This window comes from Rana temporaria, chromosome 4, assembly GCF_905171775.1.
Source record: "Rana temporaria chromosome 4, aRanTem1.1, whole genome shotgun sequence".
NCBI classification, from domain to species: Eukaryota; Metazoa; Chordata; class Amphibia; order Anura; family Ranidae; genus Rana; species Rana temporaria.
The window spans coordinates 373,764,261-373,787,265 of NC_053492.1; the positions used below are offsets into that span (position 1 = coordinate 373,764,261).

Below are 23,005 nucleotides of genomic sequence, written 5' to 3' on the forward strand. Positions count from 1 at the left end.
TGATCGCCTGTGCGGTTTTTATTTTTTGGGCTATAAACAAAAAAAGAGCGTCAATTTTGAAAAAAAACAATATTTTTTACTTTCTGCTATAATAAATTTCCCATTTCTTTAAAAAATATAAAATTTTTTCTCAGTTTAGGCCGATACGTATTCTTCTACAAATTTTTGGTAAAAAAAAAAATCGCAATAACCTGGTTTGCGCAAAAGTTATATTGTCTACAAAATGGGGGACATAATTTTTTTTTACTAGGAACGGCGGCGATCTTCGTTTTTTTTTTTCGGGACTGCGACATTATAGCGGACACATCGGACGCTTTTGGCACATTTTTGGGACCATTCACATTTATACAGTGAACAGTGCTATAAATATACATTGATTACTGTATAAATGTGACTGGCAGGGAAGGGGTTAACCACTAGGGGGCGGGGAAGGGGTTAAATGTGTATCCTGGGTGTGTTCTAACTGTAGGGGGTGACTGGGGGAGGTGACCGATCTGTGTCTCTATGTACAAGGGACACAGATCGGTCTCCTCTCTCCCTGACAGGACGCGGAGCTCTGTGTTTACACACAGAGCTCCACGTCCCTGCTCAGTTACTTGTCAATCGCGGGTGCCCGGCGGCCATACACGCGTACTGTGTTCCCAGTGACGCGATGGGTGCGCGCGCGCCCTAGAGGCTTTAAATGACAGGACGTCATATGACGTCCTGTCGGAACAATAGAGCATTCCGCCCGCCGTCATTTGATGGCGAGCGGGTGTTAAGTGGTTAAAGAACTACTCTGCCCTGCCCTATGTGGTGGATGATAAAGACACTTCAGAGCTTTGGGTGGTATCTCAACCTCCTGAAGTCTGAATTGAGTATCTACTGCCTGGAAGTACCTGGGCCTAGTCTTAGACATGGTCCAGGTGTTTCTTTCACCCTCCATGCGTGTTTGAACCCTACACTGTATGAAACTTCCACTTGCCCGATTTTACATGATACTGGGGCTCATAGTGGCTTTCTTCGAGGTGGTGATGTTTACCCAGTTTTACTGCAGGTCTCCGCAGCTCACATGGTGTGAGACACAAACTTTCATCGCAGACAATACTTACCTGAAGGGTCAGGTATACAATTTGGCTATTCTCTTTCAGAGACCTCTCATTTACTGGTATAGTCCTTCGTTTAGGGAGTTGACCATATCGCACCACCTTGTTTGGGCATCAGTCTCACCTTGGGATCTTAATTGCGGTTCCCTTGGCTCTACAGAAGCCCACCCTCAAGCCCATTTTTGGATATTTCCCCTTGGCCAACCTTACTTATAAGGCAGATTTTCTCATTATGAGAGAGACGGGTTTCAGAACTGGCAGGTTATCCTATAATGAACCCATCCTTGTTCTTCATAAGGTCAGGGTGGTTTTGAGGCCTTGCGCCTCATTTCTCCCCAGGGTGAGTTCTCCCTTCCACCTTAATCAGGACATTGTCCTGCCTTCTCTTTGCCCAGCTCCAAAGCATCCAACAGAGATTTTTAGCTGCAGTATGCATTGTACTTCTTGGTTACTGCTTCCATCCAAGCCTCAGATTAGTTGTTTGTTCTCATTGCCAGTGCTCCCAAGAGATGTCCTACATTTTGTTCTACCATTTTTGGATTAGGCAGGTTATCACTACATTAAGCTTATGCGTTGAAGGATAGGAATCCTTATTTCCTTTTTAAGGCTTACTTGAATAATTCAGTCAGTACCTCTTGGGCATTTCAACACCATACATCTGCTTATTACATTTGCAAGGCTACAACCTAGTCCTATGTTCACACATTTAAGTACCGTATCAGGTGGAGGTTTCTTTAGGTTGGGGACCTGATTGTTTTGAGCCTATTGCCATTTGTTCTGTACTGAAAGTATTCATTCTGTACTGTACGATTAAAGCAGAGTTCTACCCAAAAATTGAACTTCTGCTTTAAGTACTCGTGACCCCCTGAGATGTTTCTACAACTTGATTGAAGTCCACCTGTGGTAAATTCAATTGATTGAACATGATTTGGAAAGGTACACACCTGTCTATATAAAGTCCCATAGTTAACAGTGCATGTCAGAGCACAAACCAAGCCATGAAGTCCAAGGAATTGTTTGTAGACCTCTGAGACGGGATTGTATGGAGGCACAGATCTGGGGAAGGGTACAGAAATATGTCTGCAGTATTGATGGTCTCAATGAGCCTAGGCAAACTGAGCTAATGGGGGGGATCATTTATTTTTTTATTTTTAATAAATTTGCAAAGATTTCAAATAAACTTCTTTCACGTTGTCATCATGGGTTATTGTTTGTAGAATTTTTAGGAAAATAATGAATTTAATCCATTTTGGAATAAGGCTGTAACATAACAAAATGTGGGAAAAGTGAAGTGCTGTGAATACTTTACCAGATGCACTGTATATTGTTTAATTCATTCTTCTATGCCTTAGTATTTACAGTACTTTGAATTTACAAATGAACATATTCCAATTTTAAAAAATTCTTCCTTTTCTAGGTTGATGTCGCTGTTGTACATTTTACACCCTTAATACAGCCAAAAATTGAGCAGCCATTCAAACTTGTAGAAAAAGTAGTCCAGAGTGTTTTCCAGTACAGAAGAAAGTACTGCCACCATGGACTTTCGTAAGTTTTGCTTGTGTGTCTGTGCCTAGTTTATTTTCTTTGTATTTTCATATAGTCTTTATATATAGTTTAGTTTGTCATTTACCTGATCATTTCCTCTTTTACACTGCATATTCTACAGCCCTAAGGCTAGTTTGTTAATTGGCAATTACAGGTATAACATGGTAATAGAGTAGTGAAAAACAAAAAAGAGCGTAACGCATTTTATACACTTATGGTCTCATACCTGCATACCCCTTATGGCCCAGAGTAATTTCTACATCTCCATCGGCCTGTTGGTGATTAATGTTTTCATTTCATAAGCTAACAATGAAATGTGTACATGTTTTTTGGGGCCAAATTGGGCTTTAAAGTGGATGTAAACCACTTTTTTTTTTTTTTGCTGTCACAATGTAGAGTATAATATTTCCTATCGTCTGTGCCCAGTCTTGCCACAAAGAGTTAATCCAGCTCTGAGCAATCCTCTTACAGTTGCCACAAAAAGTATGTGAACCGTTTTGGAATGATGGATTTCTGCACAAATTGGTCATAAAATGTGACCTGATCTTTATCTAAGTCACAACAATAGACAATCAGTCTGCTTAAACTAATAACACACAGATAATTAAATGTTACCATGTTTTTTTTATTAAACACACCATGTAAACATTCACAGTGCAGGTGGAAAAAGTATGTGAACTCCAAGAGCTAATTGGAGTGAGGTGTCAGCCAACTGGAGTCCAATCAATGAGATGAGATTGGAGGTGTTGGCTACAGCTGCCCTGCCCTATAAAAAACACACCGGTTCTGGGTTTGCTTTTCACAAGAAGCATTTCCTGATGTGAATGATGCCTCGCACAAAAAAGCTCTCAGAAGACCTACGATTAAGAATTGTTGAATTGCATAAAGCTTAAAAAGGGTTATAAAAGGATCTCCAAAAGCCTTGCTGTGTTCATCAGTCCCCGGTAAGACAAATTGTCTATAATTGGAGAAAGTTCAGCACTGCTGCTACTCTACCTAGGAGTGGCCGTCCTGTAAAGATGACTGTAAGAGCACAGCGCAGACTGCTCAATGAGGCGAAAAAGAATCCTAGAGTGTCAGCTAAAGACTTACAAAAGTCTCTGGCATATGCTAACATCCCTGTTAGTGAATCTACGATACGTAAAATACTAAACAAGAATGGATTTCATGGGAGGATACCAGAGGAAGCCACTGCTGTCCAAAAAAAAACATTGCTGCACATTTACAGTTTGCACAAGAGCACCTGGATGTTCCACAGTGGTACTGGCAAAATATTCTGTGGACAGATGAAACCAAAATTGAGTTGTTTGGAAGAAACACACAACACTATGTGTGGAGAAAAAGAGGCACAGCGCACCAACATCAAAGCCTCATCCTAACTGTGAAGTATGGTGGTGGGGGCATCATTGTTTGGGGCTGCTTTGCTGCGTTAGGGCCTGGCTATCATCAAAGAATAAAATTTATTCCCAAGTTTATCAAGACATTTTGCAAGAGAACTTAAGGCCATCTGTCCATGGGTGTTGCAACAGGACCCCGACCCAAAGCATAGAAGTAAATTAACAACAGAATGGCTTAAACAGAAGAAAATACGCCTGCTAGAGTGGCCCAGTCAGAGTCCTGACCTCAACCTGATTGAGATGCCGTGGCATGTCCTCAAGAAAGCGATTTACACTAGACATCCCTGGAATATTGCTGAACTGAAACAGTTCTGTAAAGAGGAATGGTCAAGAATTACTCCTGACCATTGTCCACATCTGATCTGCAACTACAGAAAACATTTGGTTGAAGGTTTGCTGCCAAAGGAGGTTCAACCAGTTATTAAATCCAAGGGTTCACATACTTTTTCCACCTGCACTGTGAATGTTTACATGGTGTGTTCAATAAAAAACATGGTAACATTTAATTATTTGTGTGTTATTAGTTTAAGCAGACTGTGATTGTCTATTGTTGTGACTTAGATGAAGATCAGATCACATTTTATGACCAATTTGTGCAGAAATCCATCATTCCAAAAGGGTTTACATACTTTTTGTGGCAACTGTATCTTTTTTCAGTGAAATAAACTGACAAACGGGAGAAAACTTTTGTCCGTTCTTCCCCCTTGCTGTGAATGACAGGTTATTTGCATATCTCATGCACTAGCCTGAAGACGTGCATTATTTTTTAATTCCCACTCTTTTTCTGAAGTCATGTGGTTACTTTTCTGGATTTTGACTGGATGTTAGTGATTAAGGATGAGCACCAGCGTGTTCGCATGGTACGCGTGCAGAGCCCGCCAGGAAGTCTGCACGGCGCTGTGCTAATCACAGCCAGGGAGACCTTTCCCGATCTCTGCAGCCGAGCATCGGGACAATGTCTCCCTGGCTGTGATTAGCACAGCGCCGTGCAGACTTCCTGGCGGGCTCTGCACGTGTACCATGCGAACACGCTGGAGCTCATCCTTATTAGTGATCATAGCAGAAATCTGTGTAAGGAATACACAGGAGAAAATGCATGTTGACAAGGAGTGTAGAGGAGGGCGGGAAGTCTACTGACATCACGACTCCACCCACCAAGTTCCAGACAACAGACCCACCCACAGAATCTGCAGTTTTTCAGTTCTAATAACAGACAGAGGTGAGACATTTGACAGGTAAGGATACATGTATATCCTTATAGATCAGCACTATGGCAGTAGTTTAGAAAGGATGAGAGTGGGTTTACATCCACTTTAATTTGTCAATGTGGTGCTGCAAAAATGATTTTATTGTGTAAACTATGGACAATAGGATGTAACCAATACATTTTACTTTTTTTTAGAATTTGACCTGTTCCTTTTTAAGTATACATTTTCTATCTACAATTTGTGTCCCATTGAAAAATGACACTAACATTTTATTTTTAGAACAAAGCATGGCAAAGTTGTTTGCAAATCGAAAAAGGGGTTGTAGACTCAGATAATAAAAAGTAAACTGAGTATTTTAGCTAACTCCGCAAAGCAGCACAACACATTTGTGCACAGTCTGGCAGGAAAACCAGCAGCCTTTCATCCTGTAAGCCTCCCCGTTTTGCCACTGAAAAAAAAACATGCAAAAAACAAAACAAAAAAACCCTCATATGCACAAGTTCTCAAATACATGCACAATTTTATAGTATGTTCAATAAAAAGCCAAAGTGCTGTATTTTTATCACAGTATTTTCATCTTTTTGCCTGTCACATTTCTCCGAAAATCTCCAGTCTGAGAGGCGGAGTCAATGTCACTGCCCCACCTCCTTCCCAACTGTACACCCCCTCTCCCTGTGGGGAATGTGGTGTGTGCTGTAAAGCTGACACTAGTGTGTTTTCTGGGGGAGTAACAGTGATTTCACGACTCCGCCTCCTGACGTCCAGTTCGTAGAAACACTCACTGACCGGAAATTTTCAGAGAGCTGTGACAGGCGCAGAGATGAAAATCTCTGGATTTTATTGAACATACTATAAGATGGTTTGCATAAAAAGAAACTGCACAAAACTTAAAGTGGTTGCAAACTAAATAAAAAAAAAAGTAACAAAAAAATGTATTACAACTAGAGTAGAGTTAAAGGGTATGCAAGGAATAAAATAGAAATACACTTTATTAAAACTTTTTCTATTGCAGGAAAAAGGTAGGTATGTTCTCTGCTTTGTACAGGGATCCTGAGGATGTTAAGTCAGACTTAAGCTAGTACACACGATCGGATTTTCCGACAACAAATGTGTGATAGCAGGGTTTTTTCAGAAAATCCAACAGTTTGTATGCTCCATCGGACAATTGTTGGAATTTCCGACAACAAATGTTTTATAGAATGCTTTAAAATTTTACGAAAACAAATGTGTGCCATCGGATTATCCGATTGTGTGTACACAAGTCCATCGAAAAAAAAAAAATACAAAAGTACAAACACGCATGCTCCGAACCAATGCTAAGCATAGCACAACATTAGCAGAATTTGCCCAAAGGGTGGCACTAAAGAGCTGAAAAACCCATGTAGTTTCGTGTATATTGATTGAAAAAGTTCTGCCGGCTGTATGCAGAACAAGTTTACGGCCAACGCCCTTCACACAAAATCCCATAGATTTGTCCGATGGAAATCCAATCGTGTGTACGAGGCTTTAGGCCTAAAAGTTCAAAGTTTGTATTTTTATTTATTTTTTCTTTAAAAATAACTACTAATGTAGTTTAATTCTTCTCTTTTTATAAACTCCTTCTGTAGATTACTATTTCCAGAAGACCAGCGTAAAGAACTCACTAGCAAAACTCTAATGTTGGCTAATGTTGAACAAACATTGCGACCAACAGAACTGACGATTAAACACTTCCGTGATTTATGCTGCGCATACAGAGAACTGTGCGACAAGGATCCTGAACTTTTTTCCTATAACTTCCGAGAAGAGCTTCGTCAGAAAAGGCTGAAAATAAACCCCGGGTTAATTAAAGAAGGGGAAATCATAACAGAAACAGTATGAAAACTTAGGACTGCGCTCACAATAGATGCTCTTTTTTTATTTTTTTTTATAGGGTTTCTCACTGCATTTAAAAATATGTGCTGATCCTCAAAAGAAAGGTCATTGAACTCAAATATGTTAAAAATATACATATTGTTCACAATGGCGACGTCTTCAATACCGGGAAGTCTATTCCTCTAAATGCTTTATATGCTGACCTTTGATGGAGGCATTCTGTAACTAAAGATATTGATTGTGCATGTTGTCACATTTTTTTTTTAACAGTTTTTGTTATCTTGTTTTCGGATAAAGTTTCTATATATTTAACCCTTTAGGTGTCTAATGTTTTTTGGTCCCATCAGGACATTTTCTTCCTATGTAGTTTATCCACATTTTTCATTTAGCACAGTCTTAGTTGGGAAAAAAAATATATAAAAACAGGATTATCTGAATCGTACACAGGGTGTGTATTCATAGGCCTATATGCCAAAATGTTCAGGTGATTGGGCAGTGGAAAAAGCTCTGCTGGAAAGGCCAAGGCTTCACACCAAATGCTTTCTACATGGAGCCAACTTACCGATTCAGCACTTACTAGCCTTTGTCTACCAGCACTGGCATCTTCTCAGCCAAAACAATCTCCTATGAGCACCAAGTGGCTGGCGAAATCTAAATAGACATTTTCTCTGTTAACTGTGCCTTGCATGAGGATTGGCCAAATCTCAACAAGGTATCTATTCCTCCAAAATGCTTTATTAATTTATCCTGTGAAAAAGGAGTTTATGAAAAAATGGTATGTTCCAGCAGTGGATCCTGCCATTTCAGTTGTCAAAAAACAATTAGCTTTTTCTGTTGCTTCTTTTAAGGATTCAGTCCACAAGCACATTAAAACTTGCACCACATATTTCTATACAGGATTTAAATAGCACAGTTTGCGCAGCGCTTTACAACGTTAGGGCAGACTGTACACATACAATTCAATATAGGAGCTTGCATTCTGGTACCATATCTTCACCGTGTAAGCGATGTGTGCGCACCCAGCCATACTCCTGCTGTAAAAGAAAATGTGATTCATCAGACCAGGCCACTTTCTTCCATTGCCCCATAGTCTAGTTCTGATGCTCACATGCCCATTATAGGCACTGTGGACACAGGTCAGCATGGGCATCCTGACTGGTCTGCGCCCTATACTCAACAAATTGTGATTGACGGTTGTTCTGCTTTCAATACATACATGTTTATCTGATGCCTAAAACATCACACCGACTTTCAGATGCCATTGGAAATAGATAATCAATGTACCAGTCAGTGGTCATTAAGTGTGTAATATATAGATAATTTTTTTTTTCTCCTTGCTAGAGGAGAAAATTTGAAACAAAAAAAGTGTGTAAAAAAAATTAGCTATATCAGGGTTTGATCTAGGTCAGGGTTACTGTTAGATCAAGGTCGGTGTATTTTTGATCACTTGGCGCCAAATCCCATACATGTACATGATTAATTGCAAAGTGGTTTTATCAGGATTACCTTGGTGTTTTTATTATAGAGCCATTGAACTCTATAAAAGTAAAAGCCACCCTAGTGGCTAATTGGCCATCATCCCCTGTTGCCTCTCTGGGCTCAGCCGGGAGCCCGGCCTCCCAACCAGCAGTTGATCCGGTCCCTGATCTATTATAAGCCGGCACATCTTCAATCACCTATTTGATATTAGTGACTGGAAGGGAATAGCATTTTCCAGTCACTTTCGGCTTTCCTGGATGTAAACTGTGCCATTTTAAAAATAATGGGGAAATTGCTGATGTAAACAAGCATTTCCTCATTCTTCCTAGTGACAGGACACTGATCACCGCTCCCCGTAATTGGGAGTGGTGATCAGTGTCATGTCACACATAGCCCACCCCCACACTTAACCCCTACAGTGCTCCCTGTTGGTTAACTCCTTCACTGCCAGTGGTCCCAAGTGTCCACTGTTTCCACCATAATGTCGCAGTCACGATAAAATAAAAATAAAAAACGCTGATCGCAGCCATTACTAGTAAAGAATGTTTTTTATAAAAAAAATGCCATAAAACTATCCCCCCATTTTGTAGAAGCTATATTCTTTGTGGGTATTATAGCAAAAAATATTGCTTTTTTTTCAAAATTGTCGCTCTATTTTTGTTTAGAATGCAAAAAAATAAAACCTAAGAGGTGATCAAATACCACCAAAAGAAATCCCTATTTGTGGGGGGGGGGGGACTTAGAATTTTGTTTGGGAGCCACACGACCGCGCAATTGTCACTTAAAGCGACAGTACCAAATCGCAAAAAGTGCTCTAGTCTTTGGCCAGCCAAATGGTCCGGGGCTTAAGTGGTTACATCTGATCTTGATTTGATCAGATGCTTTTAAGGGCAGAAGAGACACCTGGGGTCAAATAGACCCCATATTTATCTATAAAAAGTATCAGTTAGTTAATCCCTTGTGACAGAAATATTCAATGTTTACATTCCTTGTGACCGAAATAAAAGTGATATAAAGAAACTGTGTAAAAATAAATGATAAAGTAAATAAAACCCACCCTTGTGGGTAAACTCATATGAAGGTTGCGCGCACACGTGCATTATAGCTGCAAACGTTATAGTAAGAGCAATAATTCTAGCACTAGACCTCATTTGTAACTCTAAACTGGTAACCTGTAAAGATTTGAAAGCATCACCTATGGGAATTTTTTTAAAGCGACACTAAAGAAATAAATAAAAAATAAAAATAAACATGTTATACTTAACCTCCACTATGTGGCTCGTTTTGCATACAGTGGCCCGATCCACGTCTTCTGGGGTCCCTCTGCGGCTATCATGGCTCCCCCTCCGCAAGAGCTTTCCACCTTCATGGGAGCGATTTTGCATGGTGGAAAGCTCTTGCGGGCGCGCTCCTGTGATACGATGGCGGGCATAGCCGCCGACTGTATCACTCGGCCCACCGCGTCATTGGATGTGATTGACAGCAGCGCCAGCCAATGGCTGCGCTGCTATAAATCCATCCAACCTAACCAATCAATGGCCAGGCTGGGAACCGAAGAGGATGACGGGGACGAGCACAGGACTTTCGAGGGGTGAGGCAAGTAAAACGGGCACTCAGTGTTGTCGGATGTTTTTTCACCTTAATGCATAGGATGCATTAAGGTGAAAAAAATTTACCTTTACAACCCCTTTAAGTACCGTTGTTTTTCGTCGTCACTCCATTAGCATGCACAATTTTAGGCTGACATGGTAAAGTACATTACTTTTCTAAAAAAAAAAAAAAAAAAAAAATGTGTTATATATTGCGTTTCTTTGCAATGACATTAAAGTGTTTTATTACGCTTGAAAAACTGCTGTGCAAATAATGTGTTGCATAAATAATTGCAACAATGGCAAACACTGGGAGAAAAAAAAGGGCTGGCTGGGGATTTAACTCACTAGGGAAGGCAGAAGAGACTAACAGATCAGCAATAAAAATTCTGTTGTACTGGCTTTGGCTTTTCCTTAAATTTTATTGGTCAGGCCAATAAAACACAAGCTTAATAATAATTGTTTTTTAAATTGAAGCCTACAAAATAATAAAAAACAAAAAGCAACTGAAGTATACAAAAATCACTAACAGGACAGAGCAAGCATCGACGTTTTTGGGAATTTTTAAAGAGGAACTCCAGATTTCCACCTTCTGCACTTTTTAACAGGCCAGGTTTATGTCACCAGTACTACTTCTTCCAGCAGTGGTGGGGCATTCTTTGTGGAATAATTGGTGCTTACATAAGAAGGGGTAGTGAATTCCAATAATGTGTAAATAACTTCTGGGGCTAACACAAAAAGTTTCCAATATTTTAAAACCCAGAAACGTTTTGCCATGTATTGCATCAAACATCAGCTTTTTCATCTTGAGCTCAGTATAAAACACCAGATTTATCAGGAAAGTTGAATCCAGCTGTTAATGTTATCCCCTAAAAGATTTAATAACATTTTTTATTTTTACAGTTCTGTTTATTAGAAAAAAACACAAATTTTAGGCAATATACAAGATAAAAGGAAATAAAATACAGCCAAAAATATTACAGTACAAGTTTTTTTATACACATATATTTATAAAGTTCGGTATAAACAGTATTTTGGGGCGTACAAAAATGAAAGGTCTGCACTTAGATACACAAAACACAAAATAACTTAACATTAGCTTTACAAAAGAAATGCTTTTAATGAATGCCCTGTGCTTTCTTTTTTCAAGAGCCATGGAGGACTCATGTCTGAGATTTTTTTTTTTTTGTGTATACACAGTTGCCATTTGAACAGCTCAAATGAACAGTCAGGTCAGATTTCTTGACCGCTCAAAAACATAATGCGTTTCAGTTTCACAAAAAATAAAAATAGCTATCAGCTGCTCAAAGTCATGCATAAATGATATAATTTTCTATAAATTATTATTAAGCCAATGACAACATTTTAATACCTGTTCAAAAATTCTGAATTTGGTCATTTATTCATTTTTTTTTTACATACACGATAAATAAAAAAAAATAACTTAAGGTGTGGAAAAATGAAGTAGTGCACAAAACTAAACAGACACACTAAGTAATTTACAGCAATTACTAGTCCATGCCTAGTGTGAACAGAACAAGGGCACGTCAACTGAAACAAATATAGACTGTACAAGTTTAATGTCACTTTATGTAGAGATTTGTAACAGTTTCCCAGTTAGTTTTTTACTCAACAAATTGTTTTATCCTGCTTTGGATTTTCTTGCTTTCAGCAAAAGCTAGGATTTGCCAGCAGTTTCATAAAAACAGTCTTCATTTACAACAGAAGTTAGGCTTTGAATACTAAATTCCCTCTCCAAAATTGCATTCAGATCAATGCTTGCATTATCGGACTGGTTGTCAAGAGACTGGTGATGGTCTTTCATTGCCTTTGTAATTGTCTTGTCTGCTTTTACGTTGAACACCCTTCGTTTAATTGGACAGAAATGCCCCCTTACAAGCTTTGGATGTTCCTTTAACTGAAAGTTACCTTCCCTGTCAGTAGCGTTGGACTCCAAATTCTTCAATTCAGTATTCGCAAGTTCTGAAAGATTTAAATTTTGGAACTGTACTTCGATGCCTTGTGTTGGGTTACTCTTCATATTTGTTGACTCGGTTGTCAAATTAGCAAGCCTATAATCTTCATCCTCATCACTAAGAATATCAGATTCCTTGACTCTTGTGCTTGGGTGGTCCGATGGGCTTGTCTGCAGAGGTTTGATAGGAGAGCGACTTTTTAGATCTTGAAAGCTTTCAATGGTAGGACAACCACTGCTATGTGTGCCACTGCTTAGGCTGCCATCGTCTGAATCCTGTCCATTACCTTTGCCCATGCTGTTATTCCAGTCAGTACTTGGGCTGTGTTTAAGCACCTTTAATGATCTTGTGGATGCTGTTGGAGTTAACCACACAGAAGGTTAAATACAGAAAGCAAAGCTGCTCAATTACCAACTTCAATAATGCAATTTCAATGAAAACCGTTCACAAATTGGTAAATCCTATTAACAACAACAATGCAACCTATGATTCAAGCCAGTAAGTAAAGAATTCATCTTTATACAATATCTCTGTAATACAGAAAGACTATATGTAGCCATCATTACATAAGTCCTAAAGATTTTTTTTATATTCCTAGTTGGTTTTTACTACCCAAGAGTACAGTATTTTTTGCTCCATAAGACACACTTTTTTGGGGGGAAAATGTCTATATCTTATGGAGCGAATATTGACCTGCTCCCTTTGGTATTTTTTTTTTTTTTCAGCCGGAACACTCCCAGTGCCGTGGCCGCACTAGCCTGGTCCAGTCTGTCACTTCCTGCTCCTCTCCCCACAGCTGCTGCTGAACAGTGTCCTCTGGACCTGCCTAGCTGCCGCCCGCCCGGGTGTATCTGAGGCTGAGAGCCAGCCGCGTGCCGGGGAGGGGGTTGTGTATTGCAATGGCAGTGTCCTCCGCTGCCTTATGTGAGCTGGTGATAAGGGGGCGGGAGGTGTGGGATGGCTGAAGGGGTGTATGTGTCCGTCCTGCCACCCCCAAGCTGATCTGGTAAGGGGGGAGGTTGTCGTGTCCACCACCACCCAGGTATAATGTATCTAAGCTGATTTGATTGGGAGGGGGGGGTGTTATTGCTGTGTCTACAACCCACCTATAGTAATATAATATTCCGTTATGTTTTAATAAATATTTTAGTTTACCATTTGGTTCAGAGTATTTTTTCTCGTTTTCCTCCTCTAAAACCTAGGTGTGTCTTATGGAGCGAAAAATACGGTATATATTATACAAGAGAATACATTATTCTATATACCATGCTCATGCTCCTTGCTGTATATATTTATAGCAGGGGTAGGCAACCTTTGAGAGGTGGAGATCTACCTGAACAACATGAAAGATCAAAGTTCACTGGGTACTTTTTTCTTTCTTTATTTTTTGCAAGGCCTAAATAGTAAGGAAAACTTAGAAAATATAATAAAACAAATGTCATTGTAAAGATATAAACTTAGCCTACCTTAAAAGTGGACAGTGTCAGTAAAGCTGTGTTTGTGTCAGTAGGGCAGAGAGGTTGTCGTCAGTAGGATAGTGTGTAGAGTAGGGCAGAGGGCAAGGTCATTAGCTTTTTTTTTTTTTACAATGTTTTTCAACAGCCCTGTTGGAGGGTTTTGTTGAAACATTAGGTCTCACTTTTGAGACAGAGAAAGTAGATTGAGGCATATGTCCTCAATCTCCATCTTTGCAGCCCCGGCTGCACAGAATGAACAGGAATACAGTAGCGCTCTACAGAGCTTGCTTTTCATTCACAAAACTGAAACATAACAATGTTTACTACACTTCAGGATAGAATAAAAAACAGTAAGTGATCGTCACCAATCACTGTGTTCAGTCAGAAAAGGAAGGGACCAGCCAGTAAATTCCCCACTCCTTTGGGAAGCCGGCAGCACATTGGGGGGGGGCTCAGGTGAGCGAGCAGGGGCAGCAAGAGGAAGGGGACCCTGGACAGGAGAAGTGGCATTTAGTAGAACCAATCCTCTTTTCTTTAGCAGTTAAAATATGATCAGAAGGAGAGGAGGAGGAAGTGGGATTGGTTCCAGTAAATGCTGTCGTCCTTCCGTTTCAGGGGTTGGCAAGGAAGGGACGCAATCTACCCATCAAGTAGATCGTGATCAACAGGTTGCCCATCCCCTGATTTAAAAGCATGCAAATTACTTCTTTAACCTGATGTGGGCTATTCATGAAACCTAAAAACTGCCCCCCCCCCCCCCCAATGCCTTGAATGTATGTATTCCTTTGGGAAGGTCAATGATATAAAGTACATGAATTCCCAAATTGTCCCTTCCCTAAACAATTACTGTATTCGTAACAGCACAGTGCATTTAAAAAAAGAAATCACTGAATTCTCAGAAACACATGAATGTCGGTGTTCATTATCATACTGCTCTATACAGATATGTATGAAATACTGGTATACGACATTGCAAGTACAGTTGAACATGAATAGAAAAAGGAAAAACAACAACTATACATTTAAAAAAAAAAAAAAAAAAAAAAAAAACTAAGCCTGACTCCCTCCCTCACCATGTTTCACTTTTACTTCACATTAAAAAAAGGTTTCCAAAACCAACCAAGATGATTTGTCAGTAGACACACAACAGTTTTTCTACTATAAAATTATCTGTAAGTGACCTGGCAGTAACAGAAATGAGTATTACAAGGTTACTGTACCTAGTTTTGCAGACAGTGGAATTCTGTTTCTTAAAGGAACCAGCTTATCTTTGTAGGTCTTCTCCAAAGGGAAGTCACATTTTATATTTCGCCTTAGGTTTTCTCTCAGAATAGAACGGATAACTTTAATTGTGCTGGTTTTACTTTCGCAATCACTGGAAAAATAAAAGTAATTAGTAAACATCTGATGCAAAGTTTTGCTTGCAAGTCAACTACCAATCTAAAAGGGGCAATTAAAGCATTTTTGATACAGTTTTGCTACAGTTTTTTTTTCTTTTAGTCTTTTGACCCATTTGCTCTCATATCTATCCTTATGGGAAATTACATTGTGAGGATTCTCACATTCCTTCGATACCTTGTTATCCGATTGGGGCTGCCATTGTTATAAAACCTTCCTTCCCTGTATCCTAAGGAATGGGAGTGTTAAAGATTGGGGTCTTTGGTATGTGGACTGATTGTTTCTCTGTGGACTTGTTCCTGTCCTAGGTTTCCTCCAGGGACCTGTTCTGAGAACTTGTCCTGGTGTTCTGTTGACCTTATCACATTGTTGGTGTGTTGCTTTCATTTTAGGTAGTTCTGTGCCACCTATTTTGGTGGGTTTTTGATTTCAAAGCCTCTGACTGGTGCAGGCTCATGGTTCCTTTGAGTGGGGTCATTCCCCTTGCTGGTTATTTTGTCCTTGTCTTGAGCATCAGGTTGATCCTCTGTGGCTTCCCTTGGTCATTGGCAGCATCCAATCTTTCAAGAAACTTCCCCTCATCTGATTCAGATTCAGGCATTGCTCCTAAGTAACAGATGATTTCCAATCCCCTCTTGTATCTGTCAGTGGCTGTTGCCCACCCCTCAGCTGGACAGATTTGGGATGTTCTCTTTTGGAATTCCTATGCCCCTCAATGGAAATATTTTTTGTATTTATCATATTTTTTTTCCCTTGAAGTCCATTGAGAAACATGGGTCCCACCCATCTTTTTTTTTTTCTTTGTCACAAAAGCAAGACATTCTGGGTAAAGGAGGGGGTTATACAGGGCCTGGCTTACAGGTTTTCCATTTGCAAGTGTCCCAACCTCCTGTAGGTGGCCACCTAATCAGATTGAGGGACCCAAGGATTCAGAAACAATGGACTCAAAGAAAGAGTTACAGTACATACAAAAATCTTTTATAATCTAAGGGAAGTGTAACTGTTGGTCTCTTCTACTACAGAACTAGCTTAACAGTTCGCTTGTTTTATGTAATAAAGAAGGCAATTACCTGCTGCACAGCTGAAACAACGTCTCCGGCCTGCCCTGAACCTCAGATTTGGTATGGATAAGTTCCCACATGCAGTTATTCTCTGTTCCTGTGTAATATTAAATTACATAAAAATATAACTTTGTAGACTATGCATCATACAGTGACAACAGTTTTGCCATTATTGTATATGATTTGATTTTCAATGGACTTAAACGATTTGCCTGTGTGAAGGATGTCAGTGTAAATCTCCCTGCTTGGTTCATGTGTCACAAGCTATTGACATGTTAATGACCCTTCCTCAGCCAGCTCCCTAGTTCAAATGGTAATTGATTTATTGTGTGTGGGAAGGAGACCGGCCTTACTGTTTACAATGATTAGATAAGGGGCTCATGTTAATTATTCTGATTGCTTCATTGTGGTCAGGCTGTTACACCTAGTAATTAACTCCGCTGATGTCTTTATCTAAAGAAACATGTCTGCATGGTCGGCTCCGACTTGTCTCCTATAATCTGTATGGGAAACCCCTCTGTGTGAGGGGGGCGTTCCTAACAGGCTGTAACCACATATAAGCTGAGTTTTTGTGTCAATAAAGTGTCTTGTTCCAGCAGTAAGCTTGTCTCATGTGTGGCTTTCTGGGCGATTCCAGGGATATCCCTCCTCGTGGAATATTGGGGTGATTGTCGTTATGGGAAGAAGGGAACGTTGACGGGGATATCATACCGATACCGTCACAATTGGTTGGTAGCAGCGGGATTTTTCCCTTCTATTCCCCTTCACACCCGGATTCCAAGCAGACACTGGAAGAACTACTGGAAGTTCGTGGAAGGATCGCTAGCAACAAAACCAAGCGGGTCATCATAGCAGAATTAATGGAGCTAGACCAGGAGGACGGGATTGCAGCAACGCCAGCAGTACAAGAGATGGAGACACCAGTGATTCAGGAGGAGGAATCGCCAGCCAACAAGCTAATGAGAGAGAAGCTAGCGTGGTTCGGCCCGAACCCAACGCCGGATGTGGTTCTGAAAGTGATGGACCTGTTAGCGGAGGAGGCTAAACAAATAAGGGACGCAGAACTACAGAAGGATAAACAAATAAGGGACGCAGAACTACAGGAGGCTAAACAAATAAGGGACGCAGAGCTACAGAAGGCTAAAGAAATAAGGGACGCAGAACTACAGAAGGATAAACAAATAAGGGACGCAGAGCTACAGTTAAAACTGGCAGCAGTCCAACAAGCAGCCGCACCTTCTACGAACAGTGAGTACAGCACAGCAGACGCAAGGAAGATTCCGTTTAGCGCTTTTAAAGCTTTTGATGAAAAGGACTGTGAGATTGATAACTACCTGGCAGACTTTGAGCGACAATGTAACCTGCACCGAATTGCTAGAAGAGACTGGGTTGCAATATTGTCAGGCAAACTGTCAGGCAAAGCTTCTGATGCTTTCCGGACCGTGCCAGATCAGGATATCCATAGCTACGCCCGGGTTAAAGAAGCGCTCCTGGCTCGTTATGCAGTAACCCCAGAGTCCCACCGACAGAAGTTCAGGGACTCACGCAAAACCACGAAAGACTCTTACGCAGAATGGGCATGCCAGCTGTCCCTGTCGGCCTCTAACTGGGTTAACAGCAGCCAGGCCACCACCGCAGAGGACATTTTGCAACTAATGCTCCTGGAGCAATTTTACAATCACATCCAGATGGATGTCAAAGATTGGGTGAGAGATCGCAGGCCCATGACTCTACCAGAGGCCGCGAAGTTGGCGGATGAATATGCGGATACTCGCAAGACAAACCAGGTCACACCACGGGTACAACCTCCACAACCAACGGCGCCCTCACACCCACCAGCCGCTAGATACCAACCGCCTAACAGACCGATGACATCTAGCCCTCGCTACCCACGCCAGGAGGACAACGAACAACGCTGCTTCCGGTGCAAACAGTTGGGTCACTTCAAGCAGAATTGCCCCATGAACGACAACACCAGGTCAAATTGGTCTCAACCTGGGTACCGCCCACCAACAGCAGCCCATTGTGTAGACTCGGCTTGGGATCTCCAGGAGCTGGGTCCGGAAGAACCATTGGGCACCCCTTACGAAGCCCTCATGGTACAATCTGTTATTACGGACAACAGGGAACACCATTGTCAGCTGGTCATGGGCGACCGCCATGAGCCGGAGGGGCCTTGGAGGGAGCTGGGCAGAAAGAGGCACCGCCAGCTACCCTCCAAGAAGAAGAGGTCCGGGAAGTCATATAACCAGCGGACCTGGGAGGAGAAGAAGCGACTGGAGGAGATGGAATCGCAGCGGGCGCCCCAGATGCGGGCCGAGATGTTCGCCAAGGGCCCACCGGTGGCCCCTTACACCACCACCCAGTTCCTGATGATGAAGGACCACGTGGAGAGCCTGCAGGACATGAGCAAGCAGGATCTGATCCGTGAGTACATAGAGCTGGAGGAGTGCATAAGCCGCATGGAGGAGGAGAACAACCACCTGAGGTCACAGCGGGCTGACCCCCCCAGGCTCCATGAACTGGAGATGGAGCTGGAGAAGCTCAAAGAGGAGAACCGGCGGCTGCGGAGGGAGCAGGGGGTGGCTGACCTTATGGGGCTCTGAGTCCCCTCTCCCCCCCCCCCCCCGGACTCTGAGCACCAGTGCTACAGCATTTCAACAAATATAACTTTTTCTTTTTATGAATCTCCTGTGATTGTCACTTCAGAGCCATAACCTGCCCCCTCCCATAGCGGGACACCTAGACGGCGGCGCACAGACCCATTCGCTGTCTTCACACTGACTTCTGGTGACTTTGCAGATCGCACAAAGACTTGGGGACTGACCGGCGTGTGATCTGACGACCCGGTAGCATACCTGAGTCGGAAGCAGTTACCAATGGAGGTCAGTCACGCCAAACGGAGTTAACCTCGGACTAAAAGCTCTGAACCCGTCAACCCTACTGGACCAGGGAAGGTCCAACCGGGTTTGCCGGAGCAGGGAGAAAAAAGGGGGGCCATTGTGAAGGATGTCAGTGTAAATCTCCCTGCTTGGTTCATGTGTCACAAGCTATTGACATGTTAATGACCCTTCCTCAGCCAGCTCCCTAGTTCAAATGGTAATTGATTTATTGTGTGTGGGAAGGAGACCGGCCTTACTGTTTACAATGATTAGATAAGGGGCTCATGTTAATTATTCTGATTGCTTCATTGTGGTCAGGCTGTTACACCTAGTAATTAACTCCGCTGATGTCTTTATCTAAAGAAACATGTCTGCATGGTCGGCTCCGACTTGTCTCCTATAATCTGTATGGGAAACCCCACTGTGTGAGGGGGGCGTTCCTAACAGGCTGTAACCACATATAAGCTGAGTTTTTGTGTCAATAAAGTGTCTTGTTCCAGCAGTAAGCTTGTCTCATGTGTGGCTTTCTGGGCGATTCCAGGGATATCCCTCCTCGTGGAATATTGGGGTGATTGTCGTTATGGGAAGAAGGGAACGTTGACGGGGATATCATACCGATACCGTCACAGCCTGTATATGTCCTTTTGCAGTATTTCACTTTACTTTATTATTTTATTTTAATAGGAAAAAGAGCCTTTACAAACTTGTTAAACTTATCTGCTTTGTACAGTGGTTTTGCCAAGGGCAGCCCAGATCCTCCTCTTATTGGGTCCCTGGCTGGAGCTACTGGCCCCTCCCTCCAAACAGCTTGCTTTGGGGCACCCGAGCCTCAGCTTTGTGTATAAATTCAGACACAGAACCACAGTTCGGCCATCCCCGCTCTCCTCTTTGGTTTGATTGACAGCAGCGGGCACCAATGGCGCTGCTGTGTCTCAGCCACTCAGGAGCGAGAGTCCCAGACAGTCAAGGCACTGGTGGACATTGATGGATAGAGGTGGGCTCAGGTAAGTATATGGGGGGGCTGCTGCACACAGAATGCTTTTTATCTTAATGCATTAAGATAAAAAACCTTCTGCCTTTACAATCACTTTAATGACTAGATGCTATAAACCAGGGGTCCTCAAACTGCAACCTGAGGGATGGATGCTGCACTTTGATAGCTTTTATCCGGCCCTTGGGGCACTATTCTTCCAAATAGTAAGCACTATTCCTTCCACTGGCACCAACAATGGGGCACTATTTCTTCCTCAGATACCAATGATGGGGCACTTCTCCGCCTCCTACTGACCACCAACCCCGAGGCCATGTTAACCATCACCGATGAAACCCGGGACATTTTCTACCCCCAATAGCTACAATCTGGGCCCCTCAAGTCTGAAGGACAGAAAACTGGTCCTTTGTTTAAAAAGTTTGGCAACCCCAACTATATACACCCAGTGAGTACATATATTTAATAAAAACGCAATCTTTCCCACTTGTATATCTCTACAACATAAAAAAATAAATCATTCTACTTTGTATAGTCCAAAATGAGAACTACGATACCATAGGATAACTGAATTTCTGACATGATTTACAGGCTTTTTAGTCAATTATCAAACAGATGTAACGATAAAGCTCCAATTGTATATTTAACAGACCAAAAGGGAGCAAAATAAGAGAATTTAGGGTTTGCATATACCTGATCTAAGCTTGTCACATAATCTTAGTATCAGTACAGCTTCAGTCATGTAGAACATTTTTAAAAGCCAGCAACATCAAGCTTTGCATAGACCTTCCATATTAGTTTAATATGATTACACAATTACCTGCTGCATTTCCCATTCTGACTTGAAGGGCAGACAAAGGAATCAACCAACGAAATTTGAACTGGTCTATATCACTGTAAATTTGAGAGGCACGTGTATTTTGACTCTGAAAGAAGAAAAGAAGAAGATCTTGAGCTTTAAGTGTGATACAGAATTCAGAAAGAAAGAGGCAGTCACTTTTTAAGATTAACCTAGTCCAAGTGTAACAAATGCCTAAAATAAAAAAATCATTGAGGCCGATAATGCCTGTTGGATAAATCACCTAAACATATTTATACACTCCTCTTATTAATTTTTTTGTAGTCGTGTTTGACCAGATTCCATTAAATACAGTGTTATTCCTGTGGGATGTCTAAAAATTCCTTCCTGTACATTTTTTATACTGTGTTAGGTTAAAGGTGATTTTTTTTCTGGAAATGCCTGGACATCCCCAAATTAAAACATTTTGTTTAGTTTACTACATTGATATGTATATTCCCGGATAACCATAGCAGTTTCATAAATGAAAGGTTTATTTCCCGGTGGGAATGTCATCTTTTTTCTAATTTAAAGGGAAACACGCTTAAAAGTACATGGAAAATAAAAATTTACTTCAAACTTTTCTTATTAAAAAAGTAATAGGGAATAGTTTCTCCTCTACATTAAAGACAATTACCAGCACATCTTTAGGGAACAATTCACTACCTCTGGTAAATACCTACTGTACTCATGGAATCAGAAGGGGAAAAAAAACACCTGTATGTACCTCATCGTACTGTTGGTTTGCACTTTTATATTACTGCACCATTATATTTCTCCGTTTCATATTTAGTCTACTATAAGATATTTAAAACAGGAGCAATGCTGCTTTTTTCACTTTGTTGTTAAAGCAAATCAAGGCAAACATCTACAGTGCATATAAAAAGTCTACACACCCCTGTTAAAATGTCAGGTTTCTGTGACGAGACAAAGATAAATCATTTCATCATTTTTCCCACCTTTAATGTGACCTAGAAACTGTAGAATTTAATTGAAAAACAAAATGAAATCGAAAAATAAAATATTAAAATAATGTGGTTGCACAAGTGTGCACACCCTTATAACTGGGGATGTAGCTGTGTTTAGAATTAAGCACACCTGACATCATATAAAGTGCCTCTGAATAACCCCAAATAAAATTTCAGCTGTTCTAGTAGGTTTTTCCTAACATTGTCTTAAGGCCCATACACACGATCAGACTTTGAGACAACAAATGTCCGACAGACCTGTTTGATCAGACAATCCGACCGTGTGTATGCTCCATCGGACAAACTTTTTGTGTTTTGCATTGGACAAATGTTCGCTGTGCAAACAGACAAACCTTCCGGCAACAAATGTCTGATGGAGGCTAATCCGATCGTGTGTACAGAAGTCCATCGGACTAAAGTCCAAAGTACAAAACACGCATGCTCAGAACCAATGCTAAAGATCAACAATAATAGAAGTTGCCCACAGGGTGGCGGTAAAGAGCTGAAAATCCACATGATTTGGTGAAAGTTGGCTAAAAAAGTCCTGCCGTGTGTATGCAGAACACTTCCACGGCCAACGCCCTTCGAAAAAAAAATCTACGGAAAAGTCCAATCGTGTGTACGAGGCTTTAGTCGTATCCTACAGCAAAAGCCATGGTCCATAGAGAGCTTCCAAAGCATCAATGGGATCTCATTGTTAAAAAGGTATCAATCAGGAGAATGGTACAAAAGAATTTCCAAGGCATTAGATATACCATGGAACACACTGAAGACAGTCACTAAGAGGAGAAAATATGTTGCAGCAGTGACATTACCAAGAACTGGACGTCCCTTAAAATTGGTGACGGTGAGAAGAAAACTCAGGGAGGCTTCCAAGAGGTCTAAAAGCAACATTAAAGGAGCTGCAGGAATATCTGGTATGTACTGGCTGTGTGGTACATGTGACAACAATCTCCGGTATTCTTCATATGTCTGGGCTATGCTCTGACGCCCACAAGGCCTTTGATAGTGTTGAATGGTCATATCGTTGGGTAATCCTGAACAAATTTGGGTTAGGGAAGGAATATATATATTATTATATTGCTCCCCAAAAGCAGCTATTTAGGAAGGCAGGGAGTGTTTCTCCGTACTTTAGCCATTGGCAGCCTGTATTTATTTTAATTCTAATATCCAAGGTTTTCCGTATGGAGAAGATCTGCATGAAAAGCTGATCTATGCAGATGACACCATGCTCCTATTGGGAGACACATCCTCATTACTGAGATAGGCAATGGTGGTTG

General features: G+C 41.3%; 2 protein-coding genes across 7 annotated transcripts in view; one reads left to right on the top strand and one right to left on the bottom strand.

Annotated features, from left to right (window-relative positions):
- TFB1M (transcription factor B1, mitochondrial) overlaps window positions 1-7,406 on the top strand; it is a 130,055-nt gene extending 122,649 nt beyond the window's left edge. For both annotated transcript variants that reach the window (XM_040350972.1, XM_040350971.1), the window contains exons 7-8: window positions 2,503-2,630; window positions 6,843-7,406. In XM_040350972.1, the coding sequence (XP_040206906.1) occupies window positions 2,503-2,630; window positions 6,843-7,095 (381 nt within the window). In that variant the 3' untranslated portion in view covers window positions 7,096-7,406. The remainder of the gene's footprint in view (window positions 1-2,502; window positions 2,631-6,842) is intronic.
- A 3,926-nt stretch (window positions 7,407-11,332) lies between these two features.
- TIAM2 (TIAM Rac1 associated GEF 2) overlaps window positions 11,333-23,005 on the bottom strand; it is a 272,961-nt gene continuing 261,288 nt past the window's right edge. For all 5 annotated transcript variants that reach the window (XM_040350977.1, XM_040350974.1, XM_040350975.1 and 2 more), the window contains 4 exons: window positions 20,740-20,845; window positions 16,059-16,146; window positions 14,811-14,965; window positions 11,333-12,488 (listed from right to left, as the gene is read on the bottom strand). In XM_040350977.1, the coding sequence (XP_040206911.1) occupies window positions 11,836-12,488; window positions 14,811-14,965; window positions 16,059-16,146; window positions 20,740-20,845 (1,002 nt within the window). In that variant the 3' untranslated portion in view covers window positions 11,333-11,835. The remainder of the gene's footprint in view (window positions 12,489-14,810; window positions 14,966-16,058; window positions 16,147-20,739; window positions 20,846-23,005) is intronic.